The following is a 21,447-nucleotide window of genomic DNA, read 5'->3' as shown; positions in this document are numbered from 1 at the left end:
CACCTTGATGTCCAAAGTGTTTTCAAAAAGTGGGGGGGGGAAAGGGCTTCAGTTTCTTACCTGTACAATAACAGCACTCTGCTGTGCAAGGCTGCATCAGCACCAACCTGCAAGGGGCTCTGAAACAAAAAAATTTGGGTGCTATGACTGTACAGTCTCCCACATCGCCTAAGCTCCCCGGGGTGTCCCTGAAAATATGGAAGTCTTCAAACTAGGTGCTGGCAAACAGAAAGAGGCTGCATGGTGTAACGCACGGGCCTCCCAAATTCAGCGATAGTGTCACCTGCCTGCCAGCAAGCAAGCGAGGAGAACCGCCAAGACTTTGCATCTGCCGAGCCCCGCCACGCCATCACGGGGGAAGCCTGTTTGTGTTGCAGAAAGATAAAACCGGGTTCCTAAAATAAAGGAAATTGACATTACAGCAGAAGGCTGTATTTCTTTTTTCTCATTAGAGATTATTACTTCCCACTAGCACTCAGAACGATGCTGGAAACTGCTTCTGAACTCCGAATTGAACGGATGACTGAACAATCCCATTTTGAAGCGGTAAACGCCTTCTCCCCGCAGCCCCTCGCCCAGCCCGGGCGCTACCACGCTCCCCGCGGGGGGGGGGGGGGGGGAGGGACGCGCTCCCCCCGCCGCTCTCGCTGTTGGTAGGCGCGGCGTGCGGCGGTGCAGCCATGGCGACGGCGCGGGGCGGGGCCGGGGCCGGTGAGGGGACGCGGGGCCGGGCCGGGCCTGCCGGCTGGCGGGGGCTGCGGGACACGGGCCGCGGCGGAGCGGGGGCTGCCGGCGGAGAGGCCGTTCCCAGCGGAAGCTTCCCTTGCCGCTGCCAGGCTTTCCTCTGCGGCGTGCAGGCCTGCCGGAGGATAAACAGTGGTAAAGCGGTGCTAACCCTGGAAAATCGGAACTGGGAGTTTGCGTTTCCAGAGCGTAACAGTCGCCCACGTACCAGTGTGAAACGCGCTGTGTACCTTTAAGCGCGGCCACACTATGCACTGTGACTAATTGCTTCAGTAATTACTACAGTTACAGTGTAACTAACTCCATTTCCTCACAAAACACTGCCTTTTTCCTTCCAGCCGCTTCCTCTTGTAAGTATCTGGTGGTGCAAATGACTGCTGAGCCTTTAAATGCAATGAAAGGAAAAGAAACTCTTCCTAATTTACAAAGTGTTCCAGTTCTTTTCACTGTGTTCTGCTCTGTCGCACCCACTTTCCTGCTGATAGCTTACATGTCAAGATAGTAAAAAGTTGAGTAAAGAGAACACAGAAAATTTGTTACCTCGAAAGTTAGCAGATACAATTTTGTTGCTTTGTCTTAGCATCATTTTCTTTTTGATAAGCTGTTTGTACATGATTAGCTTTGTTACCACTAATAGTTAAGGTAGATTTCATAGCAGGAAGTCATGCATTTGCTGTATAGGGATCTTGCTATTAACTGCTTAAAGGAAAATCAGTGGAACAGATGAAAGTAAAGAATTGTTTTAACTATAGAAGGTCAAATTCCGAGCCTAAGCCAATGATACTACTCACAATTCCACCTTTTAACAAATATTATTATAGAGTGAACAACCTCTCTGTTGACTCTCATGTTTTCCAAATACAGGGCTGGTGTATACCATCAGTGCAAAACACAGAATGAATACTTCAGATAGGAAGTATATTTCCGTTTCTTCTCCACACACTTGCAACAAGAGTAAAAAACGTGTTCCTCAAGACATACTCATGCAACCAGATTTCCACCCTATGAACTGGAAAAGGCCGTCTGTAAGCAAAGGGGGCTTTGCCTCAAGTCTGCATGACTCCCAGGAATCTGACTCTGAAAGCCTTGTTCAGGAGAGGCAGTATCAGATAGAACTCCAGCAGCGGATTCGTGAAAATGAAGAGCTGGTAGGACTGTATTCTGATGAGTTGGAGAATGACAGCTTAGAAGACAGCTTGGAGGAGATCAGCTTAACAGAGCAGGAAGGAGCTGAGTATGGCACAAACCAATATATAAATGGAATACTAAAGAATGATGGTAATGGAAGGTAAGGCATAGGATTTTAGTAGATGAGTAGAATAGTTTTGACACTTGAAAAGCTTAACGTTCCTGAGAATATCCATGACAACTTCAAGACCAACTTATATTACCAAAGTGCTATTAAGAGCACCTATGGACTTAGTTACACGCAACCATGTACTGCTTCATCTTACCCACATTCATAATTATTATACCCATTTCTCCAATACAGCCTTAACTGTTTATTATTTTGGCTGAAACACCAGTGTAGGAGGGTAAGATGGAAAAGGAAACATCCCTCACGGAGGTGTATAAGCCCCCCACATGCTGGCTCTAGACCCTGCATACAGAGGTGAACGCTACGCGCCTATGTGTTTAGAGGCTATTTGCCTTTAAGACAGGCGGGCAAGAAGGTAGGAAGTGGTGAACAGACACATGCTAACCCTTACTCTTAACATTACTGAGTAGGCTAGTGGGGGAGCATTTAACTACAGTTTCTTCTGGTAAAGGCCTATTGAATGTAGATCCCCTCTTATTCCTGCCTACTTGACCTAGAACTGCAATCAGTGGAAGCAGTCCAGTGACTGTAATGGACTGTGGACCAGGCACTACAAGATTTAGCAGTACGTGCTGGCTACCATCTCAAACAGGCAACCATTGCCATGCAGCTGTCAGACCTTCAGATGGTGCAGCAGCTCTGAGATCATGGACTAGAGGGCTTCTGGAACTGGGCTGTGAAAAAAGGACCAGAGAGCAAATGAGAACCAGTACCAACACATCCCTTTCTCCTTCCTTACGGAAAGATCTACGCTGATCAAACCAGGCCACTTCCTGTAAGAAAACTTTGAGGAAAAAATTGGTGGGTCGGATAAATGCAGTTTTGCCATTATAGCTGTATAAAATTAAAATTTCCAGGGTTACTGTCACCTTTAAACGTGCTTTAGAAAGCGGTAAGTCGGTACATAAAATTTAATTTGCTGTCATATGCATACAAGGTTTAACACTATAAATTGGGAATAATTCTCAAATTTAAAGGGATTAAATTAAACCTGAAGTAATAATGATGTGCAATTTCAATTTAATTGTCTACTTAAAATAAAATGGCAAACAAATGAAGGCTAAATGATTAATAGCATGCTTTTATTCACCTTCTCAACGGGCAAAATGGTCAGTTATTGAATATTTTATTGTGAGTGCAAATGATGTTAATTGTACTAGAAACATGCTCTAATTTTTAGTAATTTTTTTGACTGAATACTGTGCTGAATGTGAGGCTCTTCATTAAATGGAAATTTAATTTTATTTTGTTTGAACTTAGGCTAGTAAGTACTCAAATATGGTCCATTAACCGGAGCAAATATCACAGCATATACATATGAAACCCCCTCTCTACATCCATTACTAACCTCGGAATTTTAAGAGGAAACGCTGCATCTGTTGTCTACATACAACACTTTTGTTGATGAGTACAGAGTCCATCTAACCTTTATATCAAGTTGGGGGGAGGAATAAAAGGTGCACTTTTTGTCTGCAGATGATTAGAGATGAAGGAGCTCTTCACACTCATTTTGTTCCCATGCGGTGACCTGGCCTGCATAATACAATTGAGCTGCTGTGCACACATTTCAGCACAATAGAACTCTTTAGCATTATACTCTGTTATCTGAATCATTGCAATTATATCACATATTTCTGTACTCATTTCAAACTATGGTCACCTATTTCTGTTTTCCTGTGGTGTGTGACAACTAGGAATAATAATGTTTTCACTAGTGTAAATCATCTAATCTCTGGTATACAGGGTACCACAGCACCAATGCTTACCTGAAATGAAAAGCATTGCTAGAGAAGCAGATTATTTTATTATTAGGAGCTACTTGAAATATAGGCATAGGCATGTAACTAATTTAGAAAGGATGAATAAATGATTTCTGGAAATGTTAATATAAGTAACTATGCCACAGTTTGAAAAATCCAGCAGATTAGTAAATTTTTTTTTAATAGGGGCTGAAGAGTCAACCAGGTTTCGGTGCCTATAAATGTCTCTGTGAAAGGATCACCATTTTTCAGTGCCCAAGAAACCAGGACTATACTGCAGGTCCAGTTAAGAAAAAACAGTGTTAAAAGCTTTTTTTCTCCCACGCTCCTTACTCCTGCCACTGCCTGCACTTCTCCTGGAAGCCAATTTGTATGTATTTGGTGCCTTCAGTTGGTTTTCCTCCTGTTGGATCAGACCGTAAATCATAAACAGAATTAATTGTGGGTTATTTAAGGCAGACCACCTTTCTTTGCTTTATGACACATGTAATTCAGAACAACAGTTTGGACACGTGTTTTTTAAAAAAAAAAAAAAAAAAAAAAAAGCCAAACCCACAAGCCTTTCTGATTTGTGTTTTTCTACACTTATCTCATTTACAGCCTGATTTTAATGAGAAGTTACTTGAAGTCTTTTACAGAGAGTTTTTTATTGAAACATCATGATGGATAGGAGTGAGAAGAGAGAATGAAAATACAGAGCTGTAGGCTGTTCCTGCTTAGACAGTCTCAAACTGACATTTGAGAGTGTGATTTTACCAGGAATATCAGTTTTATTTCACACAGCAGAATCTTTGAAGAAAGAGCAGCACGTATTGTCTTTTTTAGGTTACATCATTTTAGAGGAAACAACAGAAGCAGTACAATATATCTTTTAAGCTTTTAGATGAATTACTAGTACTTATGATTTCTATGCTAAATTAAGGATAAAGAATGTATTCTACTGTGATCTGAATGTTAGGCCAATTTATCATACACTGATAATGAAAAATAAAAATGAAGAGGAGGTCCTGCCTAAATTTTCTATTAAAAAAATGTTTGATAAAACTGTTCCGATTGCAATCCCACAAATAGCCATACTGTATGCACTGAAATCATTCAGCTGACCATATTTGTTGGCTCAAATTGCACACTGAAATAATATCAATTTATACAATTTATACATAAATAATTTTATGTTTCTTTTTTGAAAAAGGAAACAACAGGCTGTGGACAAATATTTCAGCCTAAGATACAATCCTAACTGGAAGAACACAAAAGAGGTAGCAGAGTTTTCTGAGGCAGAAAAAGCATGTCAGGTTGCTGGAGGAAGCGTTGTAGACTTTTCACAAGATTCATTTTACCTTCATTCCAATGGGTCCCCAGAAGAAAAGAGTCAACAGGAGGCAAAGTCACAAGACTCGTTCTCAGAGTTTGGTACAGAATTACTAAGCCTTCACGAACCAAATGCTGTGGTCAGCAATGAACCTTTTAGGCTACATACCAAAGGGAAGGAATCTGCAGATGGCCGTCATTTCAAAGACAGTCCCAGTTCACATGGCAGTGCTGCTTCTCTTCAAGATCGACCCCAAAGAGCAAAAAAAAACTTTGTGGAAAAAAATAAACAGACTTTAGGATTACGTTCAGAGAAGATAAATTCCTATCTTCAATTACACAATAAAAAGCAAGAAGTTCTTCAAGAGCAGGTAGGCAACGTTTACATATTTTATAAATGGTATAAACTGAGGACTGTCTAGTGTTAAAATGGAATAGCTGCATGATCAGATTTGCAGAGGAGGTAAGTAGATTTACAATCTATCATGCAATTGATAACTTCATCTTTCCAGTGAGAATCTTGTTGACCCTTTACGGAGTAACTAACAAATGCTCTGTTAGTCACAACCCCAGTGATGGCCTTGTTAGAAGCCTTGTTTACTTACACATATTCTTGGCCATGAATCATGTCACAGAGGTGATATCTCACTGGTTTTTAATCTTGATGATAAAGAAATGCCGTCTTCCTTCCCATGGGATCTACATTGCATCTTATCAGTGGGGTTTTTTTGATGGTTCTGATTTTTCCTCTGCTTGGCCAACATGAATTTGTTAGTGATTATCTCTGCTAACAGCATATTCCAAGTTTTGCTCAATGCAACAAATGCAAATTTATTTTAATAGCAGAACACTCGCAGTTTTTTAACTGCAGCAGGAAGCCTTGAAGTCACCATTTGGCTTAAGAAGCTGTATCAGTGTTTTTCCACCCATGTTGTTCATAACAAAAAAGTGTGTGTGAAGTTATTGTTGAGTTTAAGAACAAGAAAACACATTGTGGACACACTGCTTTCAAGGGCCATGCACATAGGGCCACTCAAGTAGGAGTATTCAAGAAACACGTGTTAGATTTGGGTGGTCAGACAACCCTTTCCTCCTGCTTGTTTTCTCAGCCAGACCAAACTGTATATTTGAAATCAATCAGCAGATACCAGTCATGTACAGTACTTGGATTTGAAGGGCCCAGCTTTGTTATGATTGACTGCAAAATGTCAGACAACTTGTCTTAAGGATTAAGTGGAAATGTAATTACAGTTCCTAATGAACGATTATATATGAGTTTGTTGCTTTTACTTGCTACTTATTATGCATAATGGGAAGGTGGGAGTCATTGAATCACTCTATGAGTTGTAGCATAGAAAATTCCTAACTTGCAAAACTACAGAGACTTTCTGCTTCACGTGACACATTTTCCAAGGCTAATGAACGGTTGACACAACGTTAGAGGGCATCTGCTGACTACATTACAATGAGTGTAATGGTGGACATGCTTTTTCGTAGCTGAGCTATTAAGAGCACTTGTTTTTTTCAGTTATAATTTGGTTGATGGTAAAAATAATTAGTGTAGATTGATGCTAATTAAAGCTGTGTTGATATGATTATGTTTACTATTTGGGGAATATGCAAATGTTTCACATGGAAGTATTGGAGCCAGGGATCAGAACTTCATTGTGTAGATACTATTCAAAGATGTGTAATAGGAAAAAAAAAAAAAAAATCTGTTAAAACGAGGGCTATGTTCTGAGATTGCCTGGCTGAAGTAGCCATGGGGACAGCAGAGCTGTGACATGGCAGGAGCCAGGCAGCATGTGTTTCTTTCCTCAACAAGTTGATACAGCCGCAACAGCATCACCGCCTCCTGTCAGCCACCTTTGTATTTGCTGCAGATAGGCATAGGAAGAAGTACTTGCCTCTCTGGTCCTGAATTGAGACATCCGTTGCTCCATCTTGTTGGAAGCAGTGAAAGAAGGCCTGGTGGAAGCGTCTTGTTGACCAGAGCTGGCCCACGAGCCAGCTTTGGTTACCTCACCTGGAGAACTGTATCAGAAGTGGAAAAACAGCAAGTATGAAAAGAAGCAAACAAACTACATGTCTTCTGCTGGAGCAATTGAACATGTTCTGAATACTGTTTTTTCCTCAGCTGGATTATTTTGAGCTTTGCAGGATGACAAAACTGGTTTTACTGATATAATCACTGTTGGCTGTCAGGTACTATGGTAATGAAATAGTGTTTACATTGAAGTAGGTGCTTTGCAGAGAGCTCTTTACAACTGACATAAAATTAGGTAAAATATTTTCAGCCTCATTCTTGTAAGATTTACAGCTGCTATCTCTGTGCATACAGACAGCAGGCTGTATGTACCAAAACATACCATAAATGTGTGTTGATCTGTATATTTACTAATTTATATAGCATTTTATAAAGCATCAAGTTCTTTGCGGTGTTGCCTGATTCTTTAAGAACCTGATGATGAGTTTCTTTGAGAGAGAGAGGGAGAGGAAGAAAGAGAGAAGTAGTGGTCCAATCTAGCTTGGCTGTACTCAATATGAGTTGCTTTCCTACCTACAAGCCCCTTACTTCAAAGCAAGGAACATAATGTACAATTTTTTAATGGCTCTAGAGCAAGGCACTCAGACTCTCTGTGCACTGCGCCTTACTTCAGTGTAAACACCTAATCAAGATTGCCTGCGCTTCAACAATAGCAGCCAAATGCAATTCGAGAACCACAAGCCTTTGAAGTCCTCACTGCAAAGGCCGGTTTTCTAGTCTGGGATAATGACATGCCATGATTGCTGTCTTTGTTGTATCTTTTCAGTAGAGAAGCAATTATGGGCCTCAATTTAACAGAATAGGCATTACACAGCTTATGATTCTCAAAATGCAATTTCATTTGATCATTTTCTCAATTTGATTGGTATTAATAGAATAGTTCACAAAAAATGCTGGCAGAGGTTGTGTCCTGTTCCTCTTTCAAAGAGATAATGTAGAAGTATGCTTTACCTGCCCAGTAAACTATCAATACAGTGAGTCAGTTGGTTCCACCAAAAACATCTTACTGACTGCAAAGCTGTATCTGTCCACAGTTCAGGAAGCCTGTGTGGTAACTTCTAATTTGTCAGCTTTTCTTATCACAACTAATAGAATCTACATTGCCATTTGAAGCAGTGACATCACCTGAAAACTCAGCAATAAACCCTACCTACCTTTTCCTAGTCGTCCTAATCTCATCTCTCACTCCCAAAGATGAGAGGCTCAGCTCCCCGGAAGGATTTAACACTTCCCTTACACTGATTTCACCATTATGATTGTCAGTTAATAATTCTCCTGGTCACAAATATCTTCTCAGTGCAAGTTCTCCTGTGTTAGCCAGTGTCACTCTGCAGTGGTGCATAAGTACTTCTACCACAGCATGAGTCCAGCACATAGTTAGCTGTAGTCTCTTTGCAGTGAGACTACCTAAATGCACACTTAATTGAGGTCACAGCTGCTATAGTACTTAGCAGGATAGTTTGGGACAACACAAGTGTAAATAAAAAATAAAAAAAGAATTGTCTATAGTACTTAGCAGGATAGTTTGGGACAACACAAGTGTAAATAAAAAATAAAAAAGAATTGTTTGTCCTGAATTTTTCTAGATTGGGAAAAAAGGTTTGATGCTTTCAAGAAATATTTTCATTATTGCTCTAATTCGAGGGTATCACTTGGCTTCAAAATCTGTAGTGCCAGCAGCCACCCTCAAAAAATTGCTCAAATTTGATTTCCAGCCATAGTGCTGCCACGACTGTGGCCACATGAAGATGTTGTTCTGGTTTGTGGGTTTGCTGTTTTGCACAAGCTGTTTGATATTGTTGCCAGGCTATGTGTATTAGATGGTTTATTTCTGCAGCTACTCCTTGTACTTTTCTACCAACAATACTGTGTTTTACCATCTTTTTCTGCATGACTCTATTGTTCAAGACCTTGCTATGGTGTGTGTCATGCATCAGTATCTTGGTACACTGGCTGATTGCTTGGACAATGATGATTGTCTAGTTGTTTTTCTGTTGTTAGGTACATCTACTGGCTCTCATATAAGTGGAGAAGCCCAGACATTTGAGAGTCACAAGTAGGTTTGTGTGCTGCACGCTTCCTGCAATTTTCTTTTCCTCTCTTCTTCTTAAAAGTAGAAGGAATACTCCTACTACCATACCACTGTTAATTGGGTTTTTTCTTCCTTTTTCATTGCGTCTTATAGCCATTCATTTTCTTGTTACTTATTATATAATGCCTCACTTCAGCATTTTAGCTTTAATAGGAGGCAAATTATTTCTTATTCTTTCCCCAGGGCTTTTAAGTCCTTTCATCTGGTTGAGCTGTGACCATAGACTTTCTTGGGTTTTAGGTTACAGATCCAAAAGCTGTCGATGTAGAACCAGTTCAGAGTGTCCTACCAATCCAGACTATGAAGATGGAGCGTGAAGACAAACGGTACCTGAAAGCACAGCAGCTCAAGGTTCCTTTTCAATAGGACATGAAAATTGAAATATATATGTAAAAGCATTGAAGTTTGAATATGTAAAGCTGTAATCTCATTACTTTTACAGTACCAATTACTGAAGATAAATCCTTAGATATATATCAGTAGATAATCATCACAATTTAATGTATATACTGCTTTATATTCTGATTTATTTTAAATCAGAATAGATCCCAAATCCCAAGCAATTCAGAGCTCAAAGAACCTTAACAATTTAGGACATTATTTGGCTGTTAATAATGTAAAAGCACAAACTAGTACATGGTCATGCTTGATGGTTCATGAGGATTCTGAGCTAGAACTTAGCTACTCTTGCATTACTTGTACCCTAAAAATCCCTGTGAACATTAAGGGGTTACCATAAACCAGATGATGTTACAAACAGAAAAAGTTGCACTGACCTCCTCCGTACACATAACTCTATAGATCTGTTTTACACTGCACTTTCAGATCAATGCAATGGGATAGTCTTTGGAGCAAAAAGAGACCAGGTTATCATCACTGATGAAAACCCAAGAACTTCAGAACCAGAATCAGAAGCCAACTGGAATTATTCTCGGCAAACCTAGTTACTCTCTTTGTATTACGAGTATTTAAAGTCATTCAGGCAGACTATTTAAATTTCCTGCTGCTCCCTTAAGACTAGAAGCTGCACCTCTGTAAAGGACAAACAAGATTTTATGCTGCTGTTCACTGTGAGAGACGTGCTTCATATATGGAATTTCAGAATGAAGGAGGTATTTTACAGGGCTGCTCCTTCCATTTAAATGGGAAAACACTGGCCTGGTCCCAGTTTGGCAGCAGTTCACGCTTTCCACCAGTGGCACAGTATGCCAGAACACTAATCGTTACAGCAGAGGTCGAGCTAACAAATCATCATCCTGGCACCAGGAGTCAGGATTCCCCAGTGCTAAAGCTTTCGCCAAAACATTCTTCTCTATATGTGGATTTAATACCTACCATTAAGTAGTTATTCTGAGTGCATATGCTATGTAGTGATTGCAAGTGTTGCTAACAAAAGAACCCTAGAGAGAGAGGAGGATGAAATGGAGGATTTTAGCACTGACAAAGATTAAATGGACTGAGAATGGATTTGTATATTCCCTAGAAGGAAAGCCATGTCTTTCCTCAAAATGGGCAACACCTGATGCTGTAATTGGAAAGTGATAAATGTTAAGTAAACTCCAGATTTAGAGTATGTCAGTTTAGCTCAAGACACTAGTCCTGGTGTGCTTAAATTCTTAAATTATTATCATTTGGGTCATGTTTTGCAGGATACAGAGCAAGGAGTTGTTTTTGGTTTAGAAATTAAATCACTGACATAAGTCTGTTTCTCCTGTGGACCAGTCTAATAGTGTGTACATAGCCATCTTTTCCTGAAATTTAGTACAGTTTACTTTCATTAAAGGATAAAAACCAAGAATCAATTTGATTTTTGAAACATTTTCCCCAGATGGTTGACAGTGAGCTACCACTCGTCTACAGGATTAGAAACTAGTAGTCCTGTGCATTTAAAGGCACCCATTTTTGCACCTCATTCAGATAAAACTCCCTCGTTCCATATTTACCACAGCATCTTTTTTTAGATATGGTCTGCATCTATAAGGAACTATTTTCAAAGTGCTCAGCTTCAGAATTTGCCTCAGGCCATTAAGAAAAGTTTTGATGCAGTATTATGTATTGTCTGTGCAGCACCTGAATAGCATCTATGCGTCTGTTCTTGACTAGGGGTTCCTGCATATTTTAATTTGGGATTAAGTCTAGCCAGGCCATCACTTGGTCTAGTCATGAGCATAATTTACTGAGTCAGGGTTAGATACAAGCAACATGGAGTGATTTTGATGGGTCTAATCAAACTTGTGCAAACTGACCTAACTCATTATCAGTACATTAAAGAACTGTTATCCTAGTCGTGAAGGACTAATACCATATGTAGGTCTCTTTAAGGGCCCTTCTATCAGGACATGTTTTGTTAATTCAAAACCCCAAACCTGAAGCCTTACAAATGCCACTAAAACAGACCGTTCTCAGTACCATGCTAGACTTTGACACAGATGTTTTTCCTTTTACACTTCACCTTCTGCTAAGAGCTCACTTTTAAAACTAATTTCCATCACGATACTCATTCAGCTGTAGAAAACATTGCTACAGCCCTTTTCTAATTGTGAGTGTACAAACAGGGGTGGCTGGCTCCATACATCCCTGATTTTTAAAGGGACAGATGATTATGCACCCCAGGCTGTTCAGGCCTGTTCGAGGGACCACGTCAATATGTGTTCAAAGTTGAGTACATGTTCAGAACTCGGCTTCATTGTACCTGCACAGCTCTTTAAGGGCTGTCTAAAAGAACGTCGTCCTGAATTAGAATCATAGAACATGATGTAACCTAGATCAAACATCAATTAATCAGTTAATGTATAAAATTGTAAGAAATAGCTATGTGAAAGGCATTGTGACAGGCAAATTTACCCATGCACTTGTGTGTTGTTGATCTTCATGAACATATAAAATAGCAACCACTGAAATTCACCCCATTTTTGATAACTTGTTTTAGGATCACCAAAATCAGTCCTGCCAGAGAAATAAAATAAAATCCAACCACAGTCTCAAAGGGAGAGATTTTCCAGGGAATGAAAGCAAACAACCACCAGGAAGACCAGCAGAACCAAAGTCTTGGCACCACAGGCACCACCAAATATCAGAAATTCACACTGCTCCCATGCAGGCAGCGGAGCAAGAGAACAGCAGCACACTGCAGAAATGGCTGTATCCAAGTCCTTCTGTCAGCCCTGACGCCAATACAACAGCAAATTCAGATACTTCCTTAAATAATTTCCTGAATTCAAGACATTTTGTTAATCAGGATTTTACCACTTCTACCTGTCCTTTTCACCCAACATTCCATAAATTTAACCCAGCAGAGGTTATGTCTCCAGCATATACCAGCAAAGAGAACAAGAAATATCAGCATGATTCTCCAAATGGATTTCCACATGACCAAGAACATTTATACAACCATGACACTGTGCAGCTTTTTTCAAGAGGTAACAGTACCAATGGTCAAGCACATCCAAATCAGAGGAATATTTCATCCACTTCTAACGCCAATTTTCAAGAACTGGTGAAGGTTCAAGTATCACTTCAGGATTACAAAAGACACATTTATGTGGATAAAAGGTATTAGAACTAAGCTATCAATAGTTTATGGTAGGGATAGAATTGTTGAAACGGTATTATCATAACACTATAATGCCCAGAAAAAATCAGATATGGATAAGAAAAAGTTTTAAAGTCCAAACTATAAAATTATCTTGCTACAAACCTGCCACTATAGATTACTACTAACTAAAGATTCATTATAACTATTAACCTTTAAATATGGTATTGGAAAAGGACAGTTCTGTACTCCCAGCTCTCTTGCACACAGAATTTTCTGCAACTGAAAGTTTCCTTCCGAAAGACTAGACAGTAGATAGCAAAGAGCACTGTGCGTAAACTAAGTCTTCAGCTAGCTGCACAGTGTTATAGCAAAACTCACCTAGCAGGGTGAATATCCAGAGACATTCCAGTGCCAATTTTGGCTTGGTACACATGGGGAAGGACATGAACATCCTTAGTTATGTAGAATTTTACCTGCCTTGATAAAAATGAAGGTTTTATTTCACATAGACAATTAGTTCTTTCACTACTCAGCAGGCTCAATCCAATGCTGTTTAAAGGTAGTTTTCATTGGCTTAAGCATTTGCTGAAGGTTTCCCTATCTGTAATTTTTAATATAAATAAATTTTTAAAATAAATTTTTAAAATAGAATTTATTTTAAAGAGTTTCTGTACAATTAGATACAAGCAAAGTCAGTCATTGTGAAATATCCATCTTTCCATCTTCACGTTCCCAGTATATTCTGTGAGCAAGGAACATTCCATGTACAAATTGCTTGTTGAGCTATCTGCTACGTAAAAATAAAGATTCTTATTTTTCCTCCTTTCTTTTTTGAGGCCTTCTCAATCTTCTGTTCACAGTTCACCAACAGCCACTTGTACAACCTCCCAATTTACACAAACAATGGAGCGACATCAGCAAGAAATCATTAGTTTGACAGAAGATCACTTTGATGACAGACACTTGTTCAGCCTACTTCCACCTATTCCACAGGTAGAAAGTGGTCCAGAGGTAGATCCGGAGAGCAGTGAAGGAAATAAAGTGAAAATAAGCAGAAGCGACTCAGAAGGCTATCTCATGCAAATGGAAAAGCAAAAACAACCTAAAGTCAGCAAGAAGGTAAGCAAATAGATGTGGACTGGATGGATTCACATTTATGTTTCCTCCTCTGATTAATATTTGTTTTCTTAATAGTCCGAAGACCTTAGCCAAAAAAAAAAAAAAAAAACACCAAAACAAAACCAAGGAATGGGGATTGAGAAACATTTAGTTGTTACAGACAGCACACTGACACACAGGGACTTGCCCAGAGCATTAAAAACCAAGGAACAAAGGTGGAAACAGACACTAAAATCATTTTAGTCTAAACAGCATGGTGGTTCACCACCACCTCTCCCTATGTCATTTGCAATCTTGATTAGCTCTAAGAACACACAGAGCAGTGTTTGTCCTTTAAGTTATCCAGCAATAAAATGATTTAGAATAAAGCTATTTGTATAGAGCAGCAGGTAGCCAGGCCTCAGATCTGAGCAAACCATTATCCTGGTCATGCTCATTTGCTATCCAACTCAAATCTTGTGGTTTCCAAGGGAATCTAACTGAACAACAAACTTAGAGGATTTGTAAAGCTAACGGCATAAACGCTATTACAAGTCTCCTGATGATCCCATTTTGGTCCTTATTAAAAATTGGTTCTTTCTGTCTTTTCTGTGTGTCCAGTTTCATACTGCAACCAGTTAACACAGATGCAATGGAACAGCATAGAGATATCCCTGTGTGTCCATGACAAATTCAATGTTTAAGAAATTAGCTCAAAGTCTCAGGGCAGACAAACTAAGCTGGAATAATTACTCGTGTATTTCATCTAGGAAGCAGTTTGTGTATTGCTGCTTGAATGCCTTTAAGAAGAATTAGCTGGATTACGATAGCAACTGAAGGGCAGATTTCCTTACCTTTCTGTTCCCCTGAGTTCTAACCATTGTTTCTGTCCTGTATTTTCAGTAGCTTTCTCACGCTTCATATGTGAGGAATGCCACAGAGAATAAAACAGATTATGTCTCTCAGAAAAATCCATCTTTTCTTAATAAACAAATACAGTCATACCCATCACATGAAGTGAGAAAATCTTGATTTGGTTGTAGACAGCTAAATGCTTAACTCTTCACAGTACCTTAAAAGTTAGGCGTAAGTATATCACAAAAGAATAGGTATAACTGACACGAAGAAACATAAACCAGAAAATTCAATACATAGAATTAATTTCTCTGCAATTGAGTTTAACTTGAACATGCCCTTTGAAGAAATGCAGGTTTTATTTGCATGTAGAAATTTCTTGATGTTTCTGCATTATTTTGTGATTGAAATTACTATAGAGCTGATCATAATGACAAGTTTTTAAAATGTATTCCACTTCTAAAAATTGATCCAGTGTTTTTGAAAGAGATTAAAAAGGTTCAGGAAGTATTGGAGTCTTTATAGTAATGTTATGAAGTACTGAAATGTCGTCACCCGTCACTCATCTTCTATCTTCCCTATGCACTTGTAAAGCTTATGCTGTGCTGCAAGTCATGTGTTTTTCAGTTGAACAATTTTCCATTGCAGTTTTGAGAACAAAGAAAGGTTACTATTACTATTAACATGTGCCTATTTTTTTACTACCAAAATCAGGTATCTGCTTTTCTTATAACAGTTTATTTGGAGTTTCATTCTAATAACAATCAAATGGGTCACTGTAAGCTGTTTAAAAATAAAGCTCACAAAAGATCATTTTTGATTGAGAAAGTATTGCTTTGTGATTTGGATCATTGGCAATTACCCATCCAGAATCAAAGGAAATACAATGTAATTTGACCTCTGCAATTAACTCAATCTTTTTGGTCACTCACAATTGTTAAAATGAGACATGCCAGAGGTAAGACTGAGACAACAAGTTGAATCCTGCTCATACTTTGGGTGTCCACTACAAGACTTACTTTAATTATGCTCTCCATGAAATCATATAAAGGAAAATCTGTCACTGCTGTTTGGTTTTCAGCCATGTAGCTCAAAAGCCTACATAAATCTGAATGTGAAGCTTGGAGGCCTTGGACCTGACTATGAAGCAATCAAAGAGAAGGTAAGCTGTCCTTATTATATGATCTGCTTTTCAGTTGCGCAATGTGAACTTAGGCAGGGGAGAACAGCAAAAAAATCACTGCTGAGAAGCAACTTACGTTTGTCTGGTGCTTTATGTCCTCGACTCTAGCTCTAGCTTGATATCCTAAGGGGGAGATTCAAATAGAAGGAAAGACAACTGTATTGTGAATAATTTTAACCCTCTAATTTTGTATTTCTAGAAACAGAGAGTAGTTCACTGAATTGAACAGCGCTGATTGCCCATCAGTGAATTATACACTCATGGGACTGAGTTGCATTGTCATTCCCTGTGTAGAAGGTTTGTGTAACCTTCAAAGTGGAAGTAAGAGAAGTAGTGTAAACACAAGAACAAAATAGCTGGATGCACATTACCCTGTTGAAATGGAGACAGATTGTTCAGAATAAGTATCTGAACAATTGATATTGTTTGAGCTGTTCTCTGCTGCTAATGAGGGTCTGGTAGCAGCTGTATATTGAAGGTGCTGCAAACTCCACCCTGCGTGCTTTGAGACCAAATTAATCTGACAACAGGTGCTTTATATAGCATTCTTTATAGAAAAGTTGTAGGACAGGAAAAATGATAAAATGATCATCCCTCTGGAGTCATTGAGAAGCCCCTGTAGTTTCTTCCTTCTTGCCATAAATGAAACAGTTTAGAGATCTGAAATGGGAATGGACAGAGTGGTGCAGAGCCCAGGACTCTGCATTTTTAGCACCATCATAGCACATCTGGAACCTGGCATGCCACTGGGGTATCATTCCATTGAAAGGCAATAATTAACATTGGCTGGAACCAGGGGCAAGGTCGAGCATACTGCTGAATTTGAGCTTAATGAATTGCTGGAAACATAAAGACAGAATACCCGTTAAGTAAATAAAGCTGTTCGTTCAGGGCCTTAAAAGTAAATACAGAGGTTTTAAAAGTCATTGCAAAAGCTGACAGAAATTAGCAAAGCCACTTTAGAACTGAACAGATGTATTGAAACATTCAGAATAAATATGCACCTGTCACATTTCTGTTGAGCTCTAACCTCAATATGGTTCAAGAAAAAGCTCTTAAAAAATGAAGAGCGACTAAAAAAGCTGTGCCATTTATCAAGATTCCCTGTTGTGTTCTGCTGAGGAATGATCAATAGCATAGCCAGGTTAAACAGCAACAGAGGTGTAAATGGAAGACTCCAGTGTAAAAAGTGTTTCATTGATGGATCCACTGAGACTTTTAATTAACCGTACGCTTTCTTCCTTTTGTCAGAAAGAGAAGTTAAAGCAACAAAAGGAATATGCAAAGCAAATTAAGGAACACAATATGAAGAGCATTGCTTCAGTTCAGAGGTTACCTACAAAACCCCAGGTCATATCTTCAGTGTCAAGACAGAAGGTAAGAAGAGAGTCCCTTTAAAATGCATGCAGGGATTGATTCTGGACTTTGCAGAAAGAAAAAGAAAAGCATACATTTAACTCACAGTAAGCTAAAATATTTTCTCCTTTTTGATTTTCTCCTTTTAACTCTAAAGACTCCTACTCTCATGGGTTCCTGGCAAGCGCTCATCTGTGCATCTATTCTGTTATGGCTGTAGCTGCTGATTTCTTTGCCAACAGCAGTCTTCAGTCCGTGCATCTGCCTTGCTCTTCATGAGAGTGTACCAAATGGAAACAGAGCAGTACTCCATCCAAGCTACCAGCACTCAACTTGGCTTAAACAGCTACTGATGTTTTCCTGGGGAAAGGGCGGGAAGAAAGGAGAGCAGGACCCCCCTAGGAACATTACCTAGTGCAGCACATGCCCTGCTTCACATCAGCAGTAGAGGCCACACTACTGCAGAGTGCACTCTTCTAATGGACCACAGATATCCTCTTGTTAGTCTATTACCCACCTGCCTGTCAGTCTCACTCACAAACTCTTTTCAATTCAGTTGCATAGCTACAGTAATTGGTCTTATTTCTCAAGCCCATACAACATCACTTTAGCCTTCACTGGCCTTCAAAAATAGCCCAAATGAGCAACAACTGACTACATGACAATGGCATACATAAACAAACAAAGGGAGCACCTTTTCCCTATTGCAGGAAGTAATAAAGCTCTGGAAATAGCATATATTTTATCCAATCAGTACTGCAGGAGCTCACCTGCCTGGTGCTGAAAGCTCACTAACAGCTCTTTCTCCAAGGTGATGAATGAGAACTACATGCTTCAGGAAAAAAAGTTTCGGTGTTTAATATCAGTTGCATTCCTCAGTTAGCTGCCTTTATTTCCAAACCTCACATAAACCACAGAGATGAAAATACATTCTTTGGATGTCAAAAATGCTGTGGGTTCCCTCAGAAGACTTCCCAGACACGCTTTTGCGAAGAACGCGAAATAATGCAGCTTCCACTTGGAACATAACAGGTGTTTCCAAATACATGTGACTGAAACACAGACACCAAAAAATATCCCAGGTTAAACCAGGGTGCTCTCAGTCATTATAAAGTCTTTACTTACATCTCACGTTCACATGTGCAAGTTTACCTACATACTGCTACAGAAATACATACTTGGAAAAGCGTGTGGTAAAAATAAACACTCGGCCGGTGTGGGAAATACAGTTCTTCAAGATATGCTGTCCCTGTCAGTATTCCAGTACTGCCCTCTTTCCCCTCTGCTTCACAGTATATTTGTTCAGAATATACACATTCAGGGTGTCTGAAGTAGAAAGGAATTGGAATGGTGGTTCATTTCAGGCTGCCGTTCATATTCTCTGTGTAGTGTGTGTGGGTCCTGTGCAGACCAGGTGTTATTGGTAAAGAAATTTCCAGTCGCAATAGAATATGCATGGTTATAACGGACCCCTGGGAACTCTGTGAGAGGCAATGCTTTCCTTACTCCGAAACAGTTACCTGTTAATAGTTGGCATGCTTAACACCATCCTCACTTGTACAGAAAAAGGGATTATATTAAACCAGGTTCCAGAGAATTTAAAACAACTACCTAAACTTCATTTCAAAACTTGTTTTAACATTTTAGGCCTTTCGATACATCAGTTCCTTAGAATTTGTCATAGGAATATTCAGTTTCCATCCCTGTCATAGTAACCTGGAGAACTCCCTGCTATAAGATATGAATGAGGATAAGAACTTAGTGAGACTGAAAAAAAAAAAAAAAAAAAAAAGCGTTTATAAACTTAATAGACTTGTGTTGCTTTTTCTTTTTAAAGAAAAACACTGCTTCAGTACTTAAGGTGGCTCCAGTGGTGCCAGAAAGTAAATACTCTTAAGGTGGGTTATTTTGCCCACTGCAGAGGTTTCTTGCAGTCGCTACTGAAGCATCTAGTATTGAACACTGTCAGAAACAGGATCAGGAATTAGGAGAACTATTAATTTGACTCAACATACAAACACCTAAATTGTCTTGATAATATTGATCAGGTTTTCCTTTAATCAGTTACCCCAATTTTCATGGTTTTAGGCACTGGAGTATGCTAAGAAGATTCCTAGACCAAAGACTTTCATGGCAAGACAATCAGATGAAGAGGTGAAAGAGGAGAGAGTTCTGCCACAGACTTTATATGGAGACAGTTTACCTCAGATTGCATCCTTGGAAACTTTGCAAAATAGACACGAGAAGGAGAAGCAAGTTGTAGCTGCTTTCAGAAGCCTTCATGTTTTATAAATAGTTTGAAATTAGTAGGGATATCTTCAAGGCAAAAATGTCTGAACTATTTAATGATGAACTGTGACCATCACATATTGATTTACCATTACACTGAAATATAAAGCGGCTCAAGTTTAATCATTGTTAAATTTTAGAATCAATTCTACTATATGTAATTTTAAAAAATTGAAACAGTTGCATATGTAGCATTTTAAATATGATCACCTCTGTTGTTATTTTTCTTTGGAATCAACTGATCTGGCAGTGGCATCTTTCAGACTAATCAGCTGTTGGCTTGCTGCAGCTGATACATTTTTAGACATGTCAAACATACAGGCATATCTACAAAACATTACAAATAAACATCAGTTTCAATTGATGAACCTAATACCAGCAATATTTCTGGTTTTTAAATGCAGAAGAGACTTTGGCAGACTGTCCAGAAATAAAGCCAAAAATAATCCATTACTGGTAAGAACAAAAACAAGAATGTGCACTAAACATAGCAGTTGGTAATGTCACAATAGTAATTGTTCAAATGTTACTCTGTTATCTGTTAGTGAATACTTGTCACATCAAGAACAAAATTTTGAAGCTTCATCTGGGACAAGAAAATTCAAAACAAGTACTGGCTAATCACGCAGACATTCTGTTACTAGCCAGAAGCAGTTGGAAAATATATTGAGTAACTGAGGATAATTGAGAACTACATGTTTGAGAGGAAACAGCTTTTAACAGATTAAATCTATAAAAATAACAACAAACAGATGGGTTTGTTACGAAGGTTCCGTTTCTTTAACTTAGTAAATTATGAATTAAGTCAACATATGAAATGTGATTAGAACACACAGCAAGGGAATTTTGAAGAAAACACTAAAATCTCTTAGAAAATAGGCTAGTTAAAAAACAAAATCAAAACCACCACCTTGTGATTATGTGTAATTGCTTTATCCAATTTATTAGGTTGCTTTTTCCATGGGAGGGGAGAGAAAATGAGTCTTTGGACAAAAAAAAAAAAAAAAAAAAAGAGTTTGAGTCTCCTTGAAGGAAGTTAACAATGGAAAGCTAAAGTGGGGAATAAAAGGAATAAAAAAGAGAATATCTTTGAAATGGCTTTCTCTTTTTCTAGATGCACCTTTTCTTAAAGGTAAAGACAGAAACGTGTAAGACTTACATTTCTGGGTTAAGATTTCTTTGGCTGGATGTCTCACAGGAAAGCATTTTCCAGCAGGTGTACAGTGAAGTCAAGGCATTGGAGGCGTGACATGGATTGGTGGAAAACTCCCATACCTTTCATTTTAGGGAGTCCTGGCTGAGTTTGACCTAGATCCTACAGTCCCCGGGGTGCCTCAGTCCTCCTGAAAGTGGGTTAGTTGCTGAAATACGCCCTGCAGGACCTCCAGTCAAGGTTCCCAACTTAATATGGGAAAAACTGGTCACCATACTGCCTCTCTCAGCCACAGGAGAAGGACGTGTTCCTTTCTCTAAAGCCCTCCTGACCCCCCCACCCGAGAGATGGGGAGCTCCCCGCACTGTCGGTTGCTTCCCACCACACGTGCTGAGTTAGACCGTTAGACTTGGCAGGCAGAAGTTTGTGACATGCGTAATATTTAGGAGAAACTTGGTGGAAGAAGCGTCTTCCAGGGTGGGTCAGGATGCAGGGGAAATGTTTTGCATATCAAAGCACAGCAGTGGACGTCTTCAAATGTCCACTGCAACTTCTGGAAGAGGACCATCCTCTGCCTCAGCCTCCTTTCTCCTCGCCTTTGGGAACTGCATTTGCCCCCCTTGGTAGAACATGCATGCCTGTGGTGTGATCCATCAAGCTGGGCTGGGTAAATGTTTCCATGCTCTGCCCGTTGCTGCTTTTCTAC

The 21,447-nt window shown here is 39.3% G+C and overlaps 1 protein-coding gene across 1 annotated transcript; it reads left to right on the top strand.

Moving 5' to 3' along the window:
* Positions 1-731: 731 nt before the first annotated feature.
* JHY (junctional cadherin complex regulator) lies at positions 732-20,575 on the top strand. Its single transcript, XM_032998185.2, has 9 exons — positions 732-1,094; positions 1,609-2,032; positions 5,015-5,504; positions 9,513-9,623; positions 12,202-12,824; positions 13,668-13,926; positions 15,842-15,922; positions 17,195-17,320; positions 19,388-20,575. The coding sequence occupies exons 2-9, from the start codon at positions 1,641-1,643 to the stop codon at positions 19,589-19,591; spliced, it is 2,286 nt and encodes a 761-aa protein (XP_032854076.2). The 5' UTR covers positions 732-1,094; positions 1,609-1,640; the 3' UTR covers positions 19,592-20,575.
* Positions 20,576-21,447: the final 872 nt, after the last annotated feature.

This window comes from Tyto alba, unplaced genomic scaffold (assembly GCF_018691265.1).
Source record: "Tyto alba isolate M040663 unplaced genomic scaffold, T.alba_DEE_v4.0 Super-Scaffold_32, whole genome shotgun sequence".
NCBI classification, from domain to species: domain Eukaryota; kingdom Metazoa; phylum Chordata; class Aves; order Strigiformes; family Tytonidae; genus Tyto; species Tyto alba.
The sequence above is the reverse complement of the archived record's forward strand: the minus strand, read 5'-3'. Positions and strand labels throughout refer to the sequence as shown.